This window comes from Pelophylax lessonae, assembly GCF_965119305.1.
Source record: "Pelophylax lessonae genome assembly, chromosome: 1".
NCBI classification, from domain to species: domain Eukaryota; kingdom Metazoa; phylum Chordata; class Amphibia; order Anura; family Ranidae; genus Pelophylax; species Pelophylax lessonae.
The window spans coordinates 31,353,408-31,373,825 of NC_138768.1; the positions used below are offsets into that span (position 1 = coordinate 31,353,408).

At 45.9% G+C, this 20,418-nt stretch overlaps 1 protein-coding gene across 1 annotated transcript in view; it reads right to left on the reverse strand.

Moving 5' to 3' along the window:
- Positions 1 to 20,418, reverse strand: part of LOC309567716 (vomeronasal type-2 receptor 26-like) — a gene marked incomplete at both ends in the record, with an annotated part of 95,849 nt that overhangs the window by 39,398 nt on the left and 36,033 nt on the right. The window contains one exon of the mRNA XM_082273159.1: positions 13,937 to 14,228. Coding sequence (XP_082129285.1) covers positions 13,937 to 14,228 — 292 coding nt within the window. The remainder of the gene's footprint in view (positions 1 to 13,936; positions 14,229 to 20,418) is intronic.

Sequence of the window (20,418 nt, forward strand, 5' to 3'; positions counted from 1 at the left end):
TTAATGATATTTGATTTAAGAGTAATCAGTTAGAGGGAATTCTAGAGACTGTGAATTCATAGATCATAGGATTAAAGGCTCTTAATATATGCAATCTATACAATTAATTTCTATCGCTTTAATTATTTTTCCCATTTTGGGTGTGAGTGGGGCCTCATGTCTAAGATTTGCCTAAGGCCTCTCAAAGCCTAGAGCCGCCTCTGGGCGGGGCGTTTTCTTTTTTTCTTGTTCGGCTCCAGCAATGCCCGATACATTGTATATGGTGATGAATCTACAAAGATCAAAGAACCCCACAAACACAGACCTGCAGTTAAGCTTTTTTAAATGGGCAATTATGTCTTTTTAGCAGCAATCACCTTTTATTTGTAAATATATTTTTATTAAAAGTTTTCAAAATATTACAAATGGAGTACAAGGGAAAATACAAACTACAGTGATTGCCATAAGGAACATTCATAGGGAGAAAGAAACCTTTTAAATGACATCTACTTGAGTAGACATAGATAGGTACAGAGTATCCTAGGAGGCAGTGGACCAACAACTGTATGGAGCATCTTGCACAAAAAGACTAACCACAAATGGTTCCAATTGAGTCTCTGAGCAAAAAATGGGAGCAAATCCAGGCAGCTCCAGTCCAGTGGAAGCAGAAAATGCCTGGAGCCTGGACAATACAGAAGAGACTACAAAGACACATCAGTAATATTGTTAAAGGCAATACATCACAATAAAAATAAGAAAAGGGGAAGTTCCTCGATAATAATAACAGTTTAGCATCCCAGGACTGATTGAGATGAGGTTACACCAATGGTAATATTATTGAAATGTGGTAAAATGTCACTTGACTGAGCTGAAAGGTACCCCATTCATGTAACATCGTCAATAGTACTCAGTAATTGAGAAAGTGAAGGTGTCATTGGGGAGAGCCCACGTGAAGAAATAGCTCTTGTCGCTGCCACTAAAATATGTGGTGACAGTTTCTTAGATGGCTTGGTGATACCAGAGAAGGGTTAGTCAAAAAAAAAAAAAAATGGGGAGAAGATCATGGGAAGAAGTGTGTCCCAAAACCACAGAAAGGAGATTGGAGACAGAAGCCCAAAAGGGCTGGACATGGGGACATGACCCAAAAATATAGTCAATGTCATAATTACATCTCGATCAGGTTTGTGACAAGGTTGGGTTATTAGAATGGGGTATCTTTTATACCAGAATATCAATATCTTTTAGGTCTCTCTCTGCACCACACAACAGGACAATTTGAACGTAGCATTCCAGATTTTTTCCCATTATTTAAGGGAAATGGATTTGCTAGGGATGGGTAAACGGTTCGGCCCGAGCATGAGTTCGGGCCAAACATTGGCTGTTCACCTGTTCGACGAACACCGGAATTATTGGGAAGTTTGACAATTTGTTTGGCCCGCCGAATGACCACAATGCTCTGCCGTAGAGATGGCCTTGTGGTTCGCCGGGCGGTCAGTTTGTGGCGAACTTTGCTCATTCGCAGTTCGCCGATATTGCGAACATATATCGTTGTTTGCAGCTGCCATATTAGTTTACATTGGGGAGAACTTTGACCCATGACACATCCATCAGGTGGAACAGGACAGCCAATTGAGACATTTCAGCACATGGACATACCCCCTACCTTATAAATGGACCTGAGCTGGCTGCCATTTTACATTCTGCTTTTTGTCAGTATAGGGAGAGGTTTGCTGTGTGCAGCAGGGACAGATTGTCAGTGACACAGATCACTCTGTTATAGGTCCACAAACGTCCTTTTAAGGACGGTTATTTGGTATAGGTGTACTATCTATATTGTCTCTTTTGTCAGTGTATGGAGAGGTTTGCTGTGGGGAGCAGGGACAGATTGTCAGTGACACAAATCGCTCTGTTATAGGTCCACAAAAGTCCTTTCAAGGACTGGTATTTGGTATAGGTGTACTATTCGTTGGTGTGCACTATATAATGGTGTAATATACTTATATTATACTTTCTAATATAGAAAGCATATTATAGGGAATTTGTATTGTGCACTATGCAGCATTGTGACTGGTGTGGTGAGTGTTTCTGCAGCGATACTACAACTGCAAAGAGTGACAAAAGCACTTTTAAAAAAGTATTATAACTGGTGTTATAGACCAGTGGCCCCCCAAAACCACAGATTGAAGCGGGGTGTTATCTAACAGTATACTTTTATAACAGTGTATTTGTGTCCTGCAAAAATATTGCCTCTTTTGCTGTGCTAACTCTGCTACACACAGTGCCAAACTTACTGGCCAATTTTTTGTATAACTGGTATGATAAACCAGTGGCCCCCCAATACCACAGATTGAAGTTGGGCGTTATCGAACAGTATACTTTCATAACAGTGTATTTGTGTCCTGCAAAAATGTTGCCTCTTTTGCTGCGTTAACTCTGCTACACACAGTGTCAAACTTACTGGCCAACTTTTTGTATAACTGGTGTGATAAACCAGTGGCACCCCAATACCTCAGATTGAAGTGGGGTGTTATCTAACAGTATACTTTTATAACAGCGTATTTGTGTCCTGCAAAAATATTACCTCTTTTGCGGCGTTAACTGTGCTACACACAGTGACAACAGTTACTAGCCAATTTTTTGTATAACTGGTGTGATAGACCAGTGGCCCCCCAATACCACAGATTGAAGCGGGGTGTTATATACCTTGTTCCACATATACTGTGCTTCCATAGAGACTTTTGTTACAGGGTAATTTAAAAAATAACAGGCAGAGGAAGAGGCAGGCCCTGGTAGGGGTAGGGCAGGAGCAGTAGGCCGGAGCTAAAGTGTGAAGTTTCAGAAGGTGCGTTCAATTACGTCAAAGGACGCACCAGACTTGGTTGAGTGGCTCACTCAGCCTTCCTCTTCTGCGCCCTCCTCATCCTCTCTATCTGCACCCTCTTCACTCTCTGCTGTGTTCACCCCCAAAGACACTACCACCAACACCACCATATACCCTACACTTGAGTCACTGGAATTATTTTCCGATCCATCACAAGACATTTGCGATGCACAGCCATTCTTGGCATCGGATCAGAAAGAGGACGTAGCAACAGCCGCCACCCAGCAGTCTGACGACGATTGCACCCAGATCAGCCAAAGGAGGTTGGTCCCCACTGTTGCTGCCTACTCCAAGATCTCGAATGTTAGTGGTGGGGAAGGTGACGTTGATGATGACGTGTCTATGGACATCACGTGGGCGCCCACAAGAGAGGAAGTGAAGGGGAGTTCAGAGAGAGAGATGGACCAGAAGATAGGGAGGTGAAGCAGGCGGAACTTACATTGCACAGGAGGGACAAAGCAGACTGCTAATGTATTAGGAGCAAGCCATCAACCATGTACAGTCTCATCTGGTGCTCCCAGGACGCCAGCACATGGCTCCGCAGTGTGGGCTTTTTTTAATGTGCCCACTGCTGACAATAGTGTTGCCATCTGCAGCCTTTGCAGTCAACGCATAAGTCGTGGTAAGCTCAACATTCACCAAGGAACGACGGCATTAAGAAGGTACCTGGACTCCCATCACCGAGCCCAGTGGGAGCAACGCCGTCAGAACCCACAAAGCCTCCACAAATACTCCGTGCTCTCACCGTCCAGCCTCTTCTCCTTATCCTCTCCCCTCACAATTGTCCTCCACTCCACCTTCCATCATGCCGTCCTCACGTTGTTCTGGGAAAAGGCAGGCTTCCATTGCCCAAATGTTGGAGCGTAAAAAAATGATGACGCCGGATAACCCTCTTGCCAAACGGTTGATTGCTGGCTTATCAGGACTGATAGCCTGCCAACTACTGCCATATCAACTGGTGGACTCGGAGGCCTTTCGGAAATTAGTGGCCATTGGAACACCACAATGGAAGGTCCCAGGAAGGAAATATTTCTTGCAGAAATGCCTTTCAGATCTATATGGCTATGTTCAGCTGCAAGTGAATGTATCTCTGGCACACAGTGTCGGTGCCAAGATACATCTGACCACAGACACATGGTCTAGCAAACACAGGCAGGGAAGGTATATAACTTTTACTGCCAACTGGGTGAACCTTCTGACGGCTGTCAAGCATGTAACCCATGGCACCCGTGTAGATTTGGTTTTACCGCCACGGATTGCATGCAGGCCTGCCTCTTCTTCTCCTCCTCCTACTCCATCCTCTCTCTCCTCCTCGGCTTACTCCTCCTTTTCCTCTGCTACCGTCTCTTTCGCTGCGCTGTCCAAGATCCCCAGAACCTATTCCACCTGCCGGGTGAGACGTTGCCATGCTGTGCTGCGTCTGTTGTGCCTGCAGAGCCACACTGGTCCTGCACTCCTTTCAGCTTTGTGTTCACAGGCAGATCAGTGGCTGACACCGCTCAATTTGACAATTGGTAAAGTGGTGTGCGGCAACAGTGCCAATCTGCTGAGCGCGCTGAAACAGGTCAAAATTACACACGTGCCATGCATGGCACACGTCCTGACCTTTGTTGTGCAGCGATTCGTTGGCAAATACCCTGGGGTCCAGGACGTCTTGCGGCAGGCCAGGAAAATCTCAGGCCATTTCAGAAGATCTTACACAGCCATGGCTCGCCTTGCTGAGATTCAGCGGCGACACAACCTGCCCGTCAGGCGGCTTATTTGTGACTGCCTGACGCGATGGAACTCAACCTTGTATATGCTTGATAGGCTGCTCCAGCAGAAACATGCAGTTAACGACTACCTGTACGAACTCTGCAGCAGGACAGGTTCTGGGGAGCTTGTTTTTTTTCACAGTGCCAGTGGCTGCTCATGCGCGATGCATGCAGACTCTGCGGCCATTTTATGGGATCAATAGAGATGGCCTTGCGGTTCGCACGGCGGTCGGTTCACGGTGAATTTTTCTTGTTCGCTACCCGCCAAATTTACAAACACATGGCGTCGTTTGCAGTGGCCATATTTGTTTACATTGGGGAGAACTTTGACCCATGACACAGCCGTCAGGTGGAACGGGACAGCCAATTGAAACATTTCAGCACATGGACAGTCCCCCTACCCTATAAATAGACCTGACCTGTCAGCCATTTCACATTCCGCTTTTTGCCAGTGTAGGGAGAGGTCTGCTGTGCTCATCAGGGAGAGTTTGCTAGACACATATAGCGCTTTGAAGATCCACAAAAGCCCTTTTCAGGGCTGGTATTTCGGTATAGGTCTACTAGTATCTTTTGAGTTTAGGGAGAGGTATCCAGTGGTTGCTTTAGGGGCAGTTAGAGATCATCTGCAGTGACACACATCGCTCTGTTAATGCCCACAAAAGTCATTTAAAGTGCTGCACTGTCGTTACAGGGTCTATTACAGTCTCTTTAGTATAGGGAGAGGTATCCAGTGGTTGCTGTAGGGGCAGTTAGGGATCGTCTGCAGTGACACACATCGCTCTGTTAATGTCCACAAAAGTAATTTAAAGTGCTGCACTGTCGTTTTAGGGTCTATTACAGTCTCTTTAGTATAGGGAGAGGTATCCAGTGGTTGCTGTAGGGGCAGTTAGAGATCGTCTGCAGTGAAACACATCGCTCTGTTAATGTGCACAAAAGTCATTTAAAGTCATTTAAAGCCATCAACCATGTACAGTCACATCTGGCGCTTCCAGGACGCCGGCACATGGCTCCGCAGTGTGGGCTTTTTTTAATGTGTCCGTTGCTGACAACAGTGTTGCCATCTGCAACCTTTGCAGTCAACACATAAGTCGCGGTAAGCCCAACACTCACCTAGGGACCACCGCCTTAAGAAGGCACCTGAACTCCCATCACCGTGCCCAGTGGGAGCAACACCGTCAGAACCCACAAAGCCACACTCCAGGCTCTCACAGTCCAGCCCCTTCTCCTTCTCCTCTCTCCTCACATTTGCCCTCCACTCCACCTTCCATGATTCCGTTGTCACGTTGTTCTGGAAAAAGGCAGGCTTCTGTGGTCCAAATGTTGGAGTGGAAAAAAATGATAACGCCGGATAACCCTCTTGCCCAATGTTTGACTGCTAGCTTGTCGGAACTGATAGCCCGTCAACTACTGCCATATCAACTGGTGGACTCGGACGCCTTTCGTAAATTTGTGGCCATTGGAACACCACAATGGAAGGTCCAAGGCAGGAAATATTTCTCGCAAAAGGGCATTCCAGAGCTGTATGGCCATGTTAAGCGGCAAGTGAATATATCTCTGGTATACAGTGTTGGTGCCAAGATACATCTGACCACAGACACATGGTCTAGCAAACACGGGCAGGGAAGGTATATCACTTTTAATGCCCACTGGGTGAACCTTCTGACGGCCATAAGGCATGTAACCCGTGGCACCCGTGTAGATTTAGTTGTACTGCCACGGATTGCAAGCAGGCCTGCCTCTTCTTCTCCTCCTCCTCCATCCTCCCTCTCCTCCTCGGCTGACTCCTGCTCTTCCGCTGCTACCGTCTCTTCTCCTGCACCGCCCAAGATCCCCAGAACCTATTCCACATGCCAGGTGAGACGTTGCCATGCTGTGTCTGTTGTGCCTGGAAGCCAACAGCCACACTGGTCCTGCACTCCTTTCAACTTTGTGTTCACAGGCAGATCAGTGGCTGACACCGCTCAATTTGACAGTTGGTAAGGTGGTGTGCGACAACGGTGCCAATCTGCTGAGCGCGCTGAAACAGGGCAAAATAACACATGTGCCATGCATGGCACACGTCCTGAACTTGGTCGTGCAGCGATTCATTGGCAAATACCCTGGGGTCCAGGACGTCTTGCGGCAGGCCAGGAAAATCTCGGGCCATTTCAGAAGATCTTAAACAGCCATGGCTCGCCTTGCTGAGATTCAGCGGCGACACAACCTGCCCGTCAGGCGTCTTATTTGTGACTGCCCGACGCAATGGAACTCAACGTTGCATATGCTCGATAGGCTGCTCCAGCAGAAATGTGCAGTTAACGACTACCTGTTCGAACTCGGCTGCAGGACAGGTTCTAGGGAGCTTGGGTTTTTTTCACCTTACCAGTGGCTGCTCATGCGGGAAGATCAGGAAGTCGCAATGTTGGATGAATTCCCAAGGGGTGCTACTCCATCTGAGACAAATCAACAGTAGGAGTCTGAAGAAGAGTCAGAGGAGGAGGATGGTGCTGGGGGGGATGAGGAGGAGCAAGAAGAGCATGCTTTAAACCTTTCTTGCATCCCTGGTGTTATCCGTGGATGGGGGGAGGAGAACGAGGACGACATTATCCTGGATGATGAGCTGGAAGCAGGCAACTATACCGCTTTCAGTTTAGTGGGAATGGGGGCCTACATGCTGCAGTGTTTTAAGGGGGACCCCCATATAAAACACATAAAGGCCAAGGACCAGTACTAGCTGGCAATGTACTTAGACCCCCGGTACAAACACAAAATGGTGGAAATGCTACCACAATCACAGAGGGCGGTCAGAATGCAGCACTTCCAGGCCTTGCTGCGGGAAATGCTGCATTCTGATTTTCCGTGCGCTGGCAGAGGAATTTCCAGTCACAGAGAGACAGTTGCGGGTAGCAATCCAACAGCGCCTGCAAGAAGATGGCGGTTGGAAGATGCCTTGGTCACTTCAGAGATGAGATCCTTCTTTCAGCCGAACCATTGACAGCTGTACTTCGGATCCAGCATGAGCGAATGCCTAGACCGACAGGTGTCCGACTACATCGGGTTAACGGCCGATGTGGACGCTCTGAGGAGTGATGAACCCCTAGACTACTGGGTGGGCAGGCTTGACCTCTGGCCAGAGCTTGCACAATTTGCAATGGAATTGTTGGCTTGCCCCCCTGTCAAGTGTCCTGTCCGAAAGGACGTTCAGCGCAGCAGGGGGGATCCTGACCGATAAGCGCACTCGCCTAGCTCATGACAGTGTAGACTACTTCCCATTTATAAAAATTAAGGCATGGATCTCTGAGGAATTCAACACATGTGACCAGTAGACCAGGTTTCATCGAAATTCCTCATGCCAGGCCACAAATATCCGAAAGACCGCCATCCACCCACAACAATTCCTGTTCCGTGGCTTCGCTACATACAGCGGCATAAAAGGCATTTCATGTCCATTGAATGGCAAATTTTTGGGGCCTTTCAGGGCCGACAATCATTTTTTCTGTGAATGCCTAATGTTCCTCCAGCCACCAAATACTAAGTTCTTTGCTGTCAGTTAAACCCATGTGAGCTCATTTTTGGATCCTATACAGGCCCACACTTATGTATGTATACTGTAAATGCCTACTGTACCTCTAGCCAAGAGGGGCCTATACAGGTCGGCACTTCTGTATCCTCTGAACCCCTAATGTACCTCCAGCCGTCAATAACACTATGTTCTTTGCTGTCAGTTAAACCCATGTGGTTTAATTTTTGGGGTTTATACAGGCCGACACTTACTTCTGTATCCTGTGAATGCCTAATGTACCTCCAGCCATCAAATACTACGTTCTTTGCTGTCAGTTAAACCCATGTGAGCTAATTTTTGAAACCTATACAGGCCGACACTTACTTATGTATACTGTGAACGCCTACTGTACCTCTAGCTATCAAAAACAAAGTTCTTTGCTGTCAGTTCAAACCATGTGAGCTAATTTTTGTGGCCTATACAGGCCGACATTTACTTCTATATACTGTGAATGACTACTGTACCTCTAGCCATCAAAAACGAAGTTCTTTGCTGTCAGTTAAACCCATGTGGGCTAATTTTTGGGACCTATACAGGCCGACACTTACTTCTGTATCCTGTGAATGCCTAATGTACCTCCAACCATCAAATACTACGTTCTTTGCAGTCAGTTAAACCCATGTGGGCTAATTTTTTGGGCCAATACTGGCCGACACTTACTTCTGTATCCTGTGAATGCCTAATGTACCTTCAGCCACAGAATAGTACGTTCTTAGCTGTCAGGTTGTTGTGGAAATTTAATTGTGGACGTTTTCTTTAGTTAAATAGGCATAATGTCTCCCAGTGTCGGGTTTTAATGATAATCGCTATTCACAGTGATTATCGCTTTAACTGTCATTGCAGGAAAGACTTGTTAGTGAAAACCTTTCATTGGATGAGATTGCACAATACTAGTAGCAAAGAGAGTCCATCACTGCTGAGATATGTTTGTGATATGGAAATTCTTATCATTTTACCAAGATTAATAGATGGCATTTGTTAGTCATATTCGGATCCGTGTGACTGAAACACTGCTGCTATTATCTTATGCAGATAAAGCCTCATCAACTGGAACAAATAGAATGGTCACTATCACATCTGGTTTATATATGAATCATTTATGATTGGACCCACTAACGGGTATTAGTCTGTTTATGGATTGACATGGGTGAACAATGAGAAGCCATCTGCTACAGTTGGGATTCCCTTTGTTCGTCCATGTCCATTCATGGGCATCTACTCCACAGTTTCTATTGTACTTTTTGATTGCATACATGTTCTGTGATTTGTGGTCCTGAAGCCACTCCCTGTAACACCCTTTTGTTAAATAAACCTACTGTGTCTTGGAGGAGTCAGTCACACAGAGGAACCCTCCAGATGGCATCGAATTGACTACAGCAAGCTTGTCTGTTCATTTCCTTTGCTGCCGAGCGCTTGGATAACCTTATACAAAAGAGCTATACATTTGTACTTTTCAGTACAAGGGTTTAATGGTGTTTGGTGCGTATTAATTTTGAGCGCAGTGAGCGGGTTTCTATGCTCCAAGCCCTATTAATTTCCACGACACAGGTAAACCCATGTGGGATAATATTTGGGGCCAAGAGCTCCAATCCCAGAAGCCGACTTATTAGTGGAAACGCGTCGGGGGGAGCCAGTTGTGCTGCTGCATGTCCCGGATCGCACTGCAGGCGACTGTTAGGAATGCTTCCTGAGCATGTGCTGTCATGAGTCTGCAACCTAAAGGGTTAACCTAGAGCAGACTAATTGCAATAATTGGCAAACAGGCTGCCTTATTTAAAGCAGCACTGCACTTTGCTGTGTTGTCTTCAGCTCTCCTGTGTTCTGAACCTGATTCCTGTTGATTTCCTGTCTGATACCTGTTGACCTTTGGCTCGTCCCTGACTTCGCTTGTTTGCTGCCAGTCCTGATCCGGGCTCGTTTTGACTACTCTTCTGGATTCTCCTTGTCGGCTCATCCACCTTCGGACCTTGACCAGTTACCCCCTGGTGGGGCGACCCTGGGGACCGCGACCTGGTATCCACCTGCAGCCAAATCCATCCTCACCATCAGAGGCTCTGGTGAAGACCGGTGGATGCTTAGACCCCGCACCACAGGTTAGCCTGTGCTACTCACCTTGGGTTTCCAACTAAGCTCTGCGCACCGGCAACGGTAAGCCTTCTCTGCACGACAGGCTTCCACCTGCCTCATAACAGCGACCGTGACCGTATTTGCTGTTTACCTCTCTGGATCTTGTAAGTGTTTTTTACCTTTTTTATGAATAAAAACCCGTGGGTAATGCACTATCAGTCCCTTCCTTTTATTGTGGTCTCCTTGCTGGCAATCCCATCCTTGGAAGCCTCCAGATCGCTGATCAATTGGATTCCCTGGTACCACAGTACATGCGCTATTCTCTCTCAATTGTGGTAAGAGTCCGTCCACATCACTGGGTGTCACCATAAGATTGTATTTTTTGTTTAAAATCACGCGTATGGATTACCTTTTTGTAAGAGGTTAATTCACCTACTTCACATCACCAGTCATCCACCTGTGGTTTTTTTTATATCATCACTTTGGGAATACTTTCTTTGGATGTAAAGACTTTATTTCAAAAGATTGATTCATTTGATTTCACTCATATGGACATTTTGTTATTGTTCTCTTGTTTTATTAGCGCACTTTTGTAACTGATTTATATGTTACATAATTTTTTTCTACTGGCCGACACTTACTTCTGTCCCCAGCGAATGCCTAATTTTTCAGACTGGAATTGAAAATCAATGGGTCTATAAAGGTTCCGCCAAATTGTGGAATGGATGTGGACCCATTTTACAGACGTGTGAATGGACTCTATATGTATTAGACATGTATTTACCGGCTGCTGTCAGTTCTGGCTGAATTATGAAAAAAAATATATATATATTTTTTGCTGTAAAAACATAAAAAAAACATTTAGGGCAACTTTTTCAATTGCAATACTTCTGTTATGACATTGTCCATGTGCTGGGGCTATTTGTGCACAGCTAGTACGTCTTTTGCGGCTGCAAATATGACCTAAATGTTTTTAAATTTCGCCTCCCATTAAAGTCAATGGGGCCTGCCGCGAATTCAAGGTTCGCAGACTTTTGAGAACATTTGCGGCTGACGTTTGTGAACTGCCCCGGCCAATGTTTGTCCCATCACTACTCTGCCGCACAGTGCATTAGAAGCCCTGGTTGGCTGAAGCAATAAAAGGCTCATTGCTCTTAGTCCTGCCCCACACTATAAAAGTGTTCTTTCAATAGCGGTCATTTGTAGTGTGATATTGGTGATAGAGGAAGATAGAACAGGGCTCTGTTCAGTGCTACTAGAGAGTTAGTGTGCTAAAGTGTGCTATTCTGATTCTATTGTCTGTGTAGAATATCAGTTTAGTGTGAATCTAGTGATAGTTCAGTCAGTGTGAGTGTAGTGACCATTCATTTTTGCCAGTCACTTCTTCCTGCTTGTTGGCAGTGGAAAAGATCTGCAGGCTTTTCTAGGTTCTACAGTGTATAAGCATGCTCCAAGTATCTACTGCTTACCCTGTTCTCTGAACAATCTGGGTAGTGGGTGGGACCTCTGCCCTGCATTGCCACTGCTTGTGCACATGCTTTAAGGTAATTATCTCTTTGAATGGCCCTGGCAATGGGCTGGACCTCTGCCCTACTGTTAGTAATAATGACAGGAGGAGCCACTGTCAGTCAAATACCCCTGCCCACCCCATCAAACAATGCTGCTGGTGAAATAGGCAAAATGGGAGCCTAACTGGGGAGGGTAAAGTTCTAAGATTAACAGTGGCTCCTCCTATCCCATAGCCCAACCCTTACTACAGTAATTGGTAGCTGCTCCAAAGGTCTTCTGCAGTTTTTGCCCCAGCCCTCCAAACAACAGGAGAAAAGGGGACCAAGCAGTTACATGACCATATATAAAAGCCCTAAAAAAAGGTAATTTCATTCAATTTTAACAATGGAAAATGGGGCAAAATCCATAACCTCCCTGGCGGTAATCCCGAGTGTGGCTCCTGGTTAATTATCAGTACCAAAACCGGTAACCCTGAGCCACACTTGGGGTTACCCTGTAGTAAAACTTACCTTGTCCTAACAATCCCCTAATGTCCTCCCGCCGTGTCCTCCTGCCGATGTCGGCATCCATCTTCTGGGTTCCCTTCCCTGCGAGCGCCGCGACGCAGTGGGGCGGAACCGGGTGGGAAATTTAAAAAAAGTACACAAAACATAACATGATACATTGTAATCTGTTAGGATTACATTACTGTATCAAACCATTTCACCTCAGTATTGTGCCTAGTGCTTTGTCCAGAGCCCTGCCTGCACTTTTACTGTTTTATTCCTTTTATTTTTATTAATAATTTTCTATTAATAATGTATTAATTTATTTGTATTAATTTATTAATTTATTAATGATTATATTCACTTTTACAGTTTTTTTCCTAAGAATTACAGGCCTACAATATAAAACAACAGATTTCCATGTAAAACAATGTACCGCTTTGACATTTAAAAATACTGACATAATCAGACCATCAGGGAGGTTAAAGTGATTGTAAAGTCTCTTTTTTTTTTCAATAGAAATAGCAAACATGTTATACTTACCTGGATTCTCCTCTTCTCTGGTTCCTCTTTGGCTCTCCTGGCCCCTCCCTCCCTTTGAGTTCCCCCACAGAATGCAGCTTGCTTTGGGGGCACCCAACCCGAGGCACAGTTCCATGTATCTATTCAGATATGCCCCCTCTCTCTCTCTTCATTGGATAACTGATTTTGATTGACAGCAGTGGGAGCTAATGGCGCCAATGCTGTGTCTTAGCCAATGAGGAGGGGAGTCCTGGAAGGCTGACACAGTCATGGACATCGCTGGATCAAGAGGGGGTTCAGGTAAGCATTAGGGGGGCTAAGAGGGGCTGCTGCACACAGAAGGCTTTTTATCTTAAAGAGGAAGTAAACCCTCCTCTGCAACTTGTACCTATAGGTAAGCCTATGATAAGGCTTACCTATAGGTACTGTAAATATCTCCTAAACATCCGTACCGTTTAGGAGATATTTAGCTTGCATGCAGCCAGTGACATCACTGGCGCATGCACTCTGAAGGAACGGCCGCTCATGCCGTTCCTTCAGAGCCCAGGGACGTGAAAGTCGGCTCCCGCGCGCATGCGTGGTAGTGATGTCACCGCGACTCCAGCAAATCAGATGGCCGGATGCCGCAAACCCGGAAGAAGAGCGCCCGGACATGTTGCCTGTGAGGGAGGTGAGCAAGCGGCACTGCGGAGCTTCATTCTAAGGTAAGTATTTCATAATGAGCTAGTATGCGATGCATACTAGCTCATTATGTTTTTGTCTTTCAGGTGTTTGTTTGTTTTTTTTTTTAAATTCTGAGGTTTACAACCTCTTTAATGCATAGAAAACAGCCACTTTAATGATGGTGCTAGGTGTGTTTTCAATTGTTTGACTGACTTTGCAATTGCAAACACTTTAGCTGTTAGAGTTTACATACACTTTAACTTCCGCAGTTTGGCATGTTTTCTGTAAAATGTATATTGTTGTCTCTGATGATTAGAATAGTATTGAAAATATACGTAGATTTTTCACTCACCTGTGAGTGTCTGTACAGTCCAAGGATTTGGGCAATTGGGAATGTAGTGGATGAAAAACAAGGGGGTGAAATCTCCCGGAGCTCATGTGGTTAACTTTCAGGCTGGCATATTTTTGTAAATATATATTGTTGTCTCAGTTGGCTTAGAATTGTATTACAAATATAAAAGTTGTTTTCACTCACCTGTGTGTATCTGTACAGTGAGAGGATTTGGGCGATTGAGATTGTAGAAGAAGAATAGTGATCTCCAATAACACCAGCCAGCTTGCCTTGTCCTTTACAGGAATAATTGGGAACTGTCCAATTTGGTCCAGATAAGATCTGCAGAACGCTCTGTACAGCCTTCCTGGGTTCCAGCCATGAATCATATAGATGGAAGCCGAGAGTAATATTGGGTAAGATGTCTGGATCCTGGTTAATATTATCAATTGCCGAAAGGAAAGCCAGAAGGTTCATGAAATACCGGAAAGATGGGCTACAAAAAGTTTATTTTTTTCCAAAACAGCATGTTAACAATTTCAATATACAATATGTTTATTTTTCTTTTAAATATTCATACAAGTGATCAACCTAATATTAAATACAGAGGGTTAAGGCTAAGTTTTACACAGCAGGTAAATTTAAAGTGATTGTAAAGTCTCGCTTTTTTAAATTAAAAATAACAAAAATGTTTTACTTACCTGCTTTGTTGCAGTGGATTTGCACAGAGCAGCCCGGATCCTCCTCTTCTTGGGTCCCTCTTTGGCTCTCCTGGCCCCTCCCTCCTGTTGGGTGCACCCACAGCAAGGAGCTTGCTATGGGGGCACCTGAGCCGAGTCACAGCTCCGTGTGTCCATTCAGACACGGAGCTGCAGCCCCGACCCCATCCCCTTTCTATTCTCATTGGCTAACTGACTTTGATTGACAGCAGCAAGAGCAAATGGCACCGTGCTGCTCTCTCAGCCTATGAGCAGGGTAGTCCGTACGCCCGAGACATTCCTACAACATCGCTGTTGCTCGAGGGACCTCAGGTAGGTATTTGAGGGTGCTGGGACGGCTGCTGCACAGGTTTTTTATCTTAATGTATAGAATGCATTAAGATAAAAAACCTGCCTGACTTTACAACTCCTTTAAGTTTCACCACTAGATGTTTACAATCGTGGCCTTTGTAGATCCAGAATACCTGTTTGTGGACTGTTTTGGGATATTCTGCACAGGTATGACAGGTAGTGATCAGCCAAACTGCTCTAGGATCAGTTGAGCAGGGGTTTGGTAAACTTTGTTGAAACTGATTCAATTTAAAATGCTATTTTTCTGCTCTAATAGACAAAGCGGTGTAAAAAGAGGGAGCAGGCACCGCCCTGGGGGACATGTGCCAAAACAAAAACATTTTTATAGAATCCATTTGGCCAGGAGCAGCGATTTTTTTTTTTTTTTTAAATGCTTAAAGTAAACCCTTTTGAGTCGTGTATAGATGTTATGGGTGTAGCACCCTCCTAGATAGGTGCTAGGTATGCAAAGCATAGTTGCTCTTCCTGCTTATCAGGGGAGCCTGATCAGTAGTTAGGCCTGCTTAGTGTGCTCAATGTGCGATTCATGTGGGCAGAGAGAGTGTCCCCACTGTATCCAATGAGGAGGTTCGTTGGACAGTGGAGTAAACCTGGCCAATGATGCACAGGCTTTTGTACTGTCCCAGTGGGATGGCACAGAGAGAGGTTCATCCTGGGATAGGGGATAAAAGCCGAGAGCACATGAGGCAGGAGGACTTTTGGTGGGTAGCCAGGTCCCCGGAAGAAGGGTGATGGCTGTCTCTCCTTCTATTGCTGTGGATAGTGGTCACAGGCGGTCGGCCTTGTGAACCAGGAGTGTGGGGCTGAATCTGGAGGTCTAGGAAAGCTGACTGGTGGAGTTGAAGGCAGAGTGACCCTGGAAAAACAGTGTCAGTGAGTACAGGGAAGCTTGCCGAGGGTCTGCCCAGGAAGGGGACCACTTCAGTGGATAGAGTCAGTGAACGGGTGTCAGCATACACAGTAAGAGAGAAAGGGGGTGCCAAGTTTAGAACCCTGAAGAGATAATTCAAGCAGGAATACTTAAAGCATTAAAGTATCTTTACTTCAGTGGCAAGGTGAAGCAGCGGCCTTGCCGCATCCTAAGTCAGTTGTCCTCAACATTGTGAATAGTAATCAGTTGGAGTATCCCACTCATCCCTTCTCCTATCCCAGTTCTAGAATAAACTACAAAACAACATCCCCTGGACTGTTAATTGTCTGAGCCAAGCATTTAAAGTGATACATTTCAATAGACTGTTGCTACGGATAACCGAGAGGAATCCAGAAAGTGTAATTCTCAGCAGTCCCCTAGGGGGCAGTGCTACACGGGGAAACAGGAAAAAAAACATGAGGTTCTCCAGGATATATACTGTATGCCAGACCATTTGGTTCTGGTACAGATTTTAATGGGGACTACATGCAAAAATAAAAAGCAAGGTCCCCTTAAAAATTCATACCAGACGCTTAACCCAAGCATGCAGCCTGGTGGGATAGGGAAGGGAGGGATGAGCATGCACCTCTCCTCGTGAAAAATATCAAGCCACATGCCCTCATTATGAGTGCTGTCTTGTAAAGGGGGGCGGACCCCCCCTGGCAAAGCATTTTGTTTCCTTGTTAATGAGATCCAGGGTTTCTACCTCACAACCCTTTCCCTGTGGTCTTCAGGATCTTAGTGCAATCTGAAAGCCCCCTTTAATAATAAGGGGGCACCTGGATGCCACCCCCAATGTGAATGAGTAGGGGTACCTTTTAGATATTCACAAAAAGAAAAGTTGTAACCTAGAAATAACCAGAACATTTGGTTCTGTTATGAATGATATGTTTCTCTAAATGCAACTCTATGGTGCATCTCTGTTATACTACTTCCTGTGTTATGTTTCCTGTTCCTGTTTGCTTACTTCAGTAAAGCACAGCTTGTGTACAGTAATGGCTTGTGCTGTCTCCTTACATATATCGCATCAAACATGGTGTCAGAAGATTTCTGGATCCATACTCCTTCTACACATTTGATGCTGAGAGCCTGCTAGCCTTGATGTGAGTGTTCTTAGAACTGATTGTGCTTTCTAACAATTGCAGTCCTGTCCTGGATACTGAGCATTTGCAGCAAGGAAAACACCATCATGGCAGCTAACAGCATTCCACTGCCTGAGGCAATGAGGGCGAGTGGAGATGTCAGCAGTAACTGGGACAATTTTAGGGCTGAATTTGAGGACTACTCCCTAGCCACAGGGTGAAATGAGAAGCCTGCAGCAGTGCAAGCAGCCACACTGAGGAGGGTGATGGACAGTGAATGCCTCCATGTGTACAAGCATAATCTGATCCTCACAGAGGAGGAAAAGAGTGACCATTCTGGATGCATTGGAAGCTTTCTTTAGACCCTCTAAAAATGTCATATAGGAAAGATACATGTTTGGCTGCTGTGAGCAGGAGGACTGTGAATCAATAGACAGGTTTGTCACACGGCTAAGAGAAAAAGCTTCAAGCTGTGAGTATGACTCTCTGAGAGAAGAACTTATTTGTGATAAAATCGTTTTGGGTATCACCAGTGAAAGCACACATCGTCACCTGTTGAGGAAACATGATTTAGATCTACATACAGCAATTGAGATGTCGCACTACAGAAATTACTGACAAACATATGAAAGCTATGGAGCAGGATAAGCTGATTTACAATATCAATGCAGCCTCTAAACAACAGCAAAGCTTCAGAAACCACCAGCACAAGGGTCACCTACACAACTCATCCAAGCAGGGCAGCCGTCAGAAATTTTTGGGCCCCTTACACAGCTTTAGGCCTGGGCCCCTCTGAGCCGGACCACCAAGGGCCTGCCAATGGGCCATCCCACCAAATCCACACATCAGCCACCTCACCTGTACTCACTCAGCCCCCCCCTCACACCTGTATATATTTCAGCCCCCCTCACACCTGTATATATGTCAGCCCCCCTCACACCTGTATATGTATCAGCCCCCCCCACACCTGTATACGTGTCAGCCCCCCTCACACCTGTATATATGTCAGCACCCCCCACACACACCTGTATATATGTCAGCACCCCCCACACACACCTGTATATATGTCAGCACCCCCCCCCCCCACACACCTGTATATATATATCAGCACCCCCCACACACACCTGTATAAATGTCAGCACCCCCCACACACCTGTATATATGTCAGCACCCCCCCCCCCCCACACACACACACACCTGCATAAATGTCAGCTCCCTCCACACACCTGTATATCTGTCAGCCCCCCCTCACACACACACCTGCATAAATGTCAGCACCCCCCACACACCTGTATATCTGTCAGCACCCCCCCACACCTGCATATGTATCAGCCCCCCCCACACCTGTATACGTGTCAGCCCCCCTCACATCTGTATATGTATCAGCCCCCCCACACCTGTATACGTGTCAGCCCCCCTCACACCTGTATATATGTCAGCACCCCCCACACACACCTGTATATATGTCAGCACCCCCCCACACACACCTGTATATATATCAGCACCCCCCACACACACCTGTATAAATGTCAGCACCCCCCAAACACCTGTATATATGTCAGCAACCCCCCCCCCCCCACACACACACACACACCTGCATAAATGTCAGCACCCCCCACACACCTGTATATCTGTCAGCCCCCCCTCACACACACACCTGCATAAATGTCAGCACCCCCCACACACCTGTATATCTGTCAGCACCCCCCCCACACACCTGTATATCTGTCAGCACCCCCCCCACACCTGTATATATGTCAGCACCCCCCACACACACAACTGTAAACACACAAAGCTCTGGCCCCTCCTTGTACACACACAGCCCCCTCCCTTTCCTTCATTACACCTACTTGTAAATGAGGTCTTCCTACCTTCTCCCAGCTCTTGTTTCCACAAAGCTGACACATAGCTGAGACACAGAGGAGCTGCAGCCGATCACAGCACATAACACAATACTGTAAAAGCAGCACACACGAGGGGTGCACATGCAGATAGTAGCCAGAGGTGGCAGTAATGAGCTTGATTTCTGAGCTCAATGAGACAGCGCAGCAGAAGTTGCCGAGTTTGTTTCTGTAATGCACAATGCGGCTCCCCTTCACCCACTGCTGCCTTCTCCTGGCCTGGCCGGGCCCCTCTGGACCCTGGGCCCCTTACATTTGTATCGGCTGTCCCCCCCTGATGGCGGCCCTGAGGATGGTAAATGTGTTGCGCTAAATTATAAATAAATACATGTGATAATATGGTTCAACAATTAAAAAATTTGAAAAAAGTCCATAAAATCCAAATAAGTGATAATAGTGCTAGATAAGCCCCTTAGGGTAAGTATTATAAAGTCCACGTGTAAAAACAAATAATAGTGCTGTGATCAATTCATTCCAAAAGACACCTCCATGATTATAAGGATCTGCCACCAGATAAACAAGCCTCTCACCTCAGTATCTGACCCAGGAGCCACCCAGGTTCAGAAACAGCAGTCCCCTGCAGGGGTGATATAAAGCCAGCAAAACGATATCTCAGGCGAGTCCAGGATCATGAAGCCCATAAATCCATAAAACCGGATAAATATGAGGACAGAAAACAAACAAAACCTAGTGCTCTCTGTCTATAAATCAATCAGCAAACGTTTATTTGAAGAAAGGGGTACTCACAATACACTCAATGGAGTCAGGCAAACAAACAAGGTTCCAAGCGAGAGAGGGAAAGGGAGTGATGTCCGCAGCATGGCTCCGCCCCCCTGTACGCGTTACGTCTGCGCTAAGGGCTGTGACTTCTTCTACACAACTCATCTGGGAGGAAGCCTGCATCATGCAAGTATTGCATCAATATGCATGTACGAGAGAAAGAAAAGTGTCCTGCATATGGGAAAATCTGTACTGCATGTGGTAAACCAAATCACTTTGCAAGGGTCTTTCCAGTAAAATGGAAGCAAGGAAGCTGCACACAATTGAGCAAATGTCATATCTGGAGGACGCACACCTGCTTAGCACTGATATGGTTTACTCCTCAGAATGCATTGGTGCTGTAAACACAAAGAGCAAAAAATGGTTTGTAAACCTCAGATTAAACAATATAATCCAACCCTGCCAGCTGGACTCGGGTGCAACGTGTGGGGCTATTCCAAACAGAATGCAGCATATGTGATTGTATACACAAACTGAACTTTGAGATTGTTGACGCGGATCAGCAACCTCTATTATCGGGTTCAACATGTGAGCGCCTTTGACTGATGCTGTTCACCATTCCTGGTGAGCTACATGTTGATAATCAGCCTGGAAAATCTCTGACTAGGCTACTGACAAAACAGCAAATTCTTCATGCCTACAGTGATGTGTTTAAGGGCCCAATTGTCTCTGTTCCAGGAGAGGTTCGTTTTGATCTTGATCCTACCATTCAACCTGTACAATGTGCCCCTCGCAATGTGCCTATCGCCATTAAGCCACAGGTTAAAGCTCAATTAGATAAATATGAAGCTGAAGGACATCTAACTTCAGTATCAGAGCCTACAGATTGGATCAGTAACATGGTTATCAGAAAGCCTGAGAAGATCAGAATATGCATTGATCCCAAGTTTCTGAATATGGCCCTGAAATGGTCACACTACTTAATGCCAACACTCAATTATAT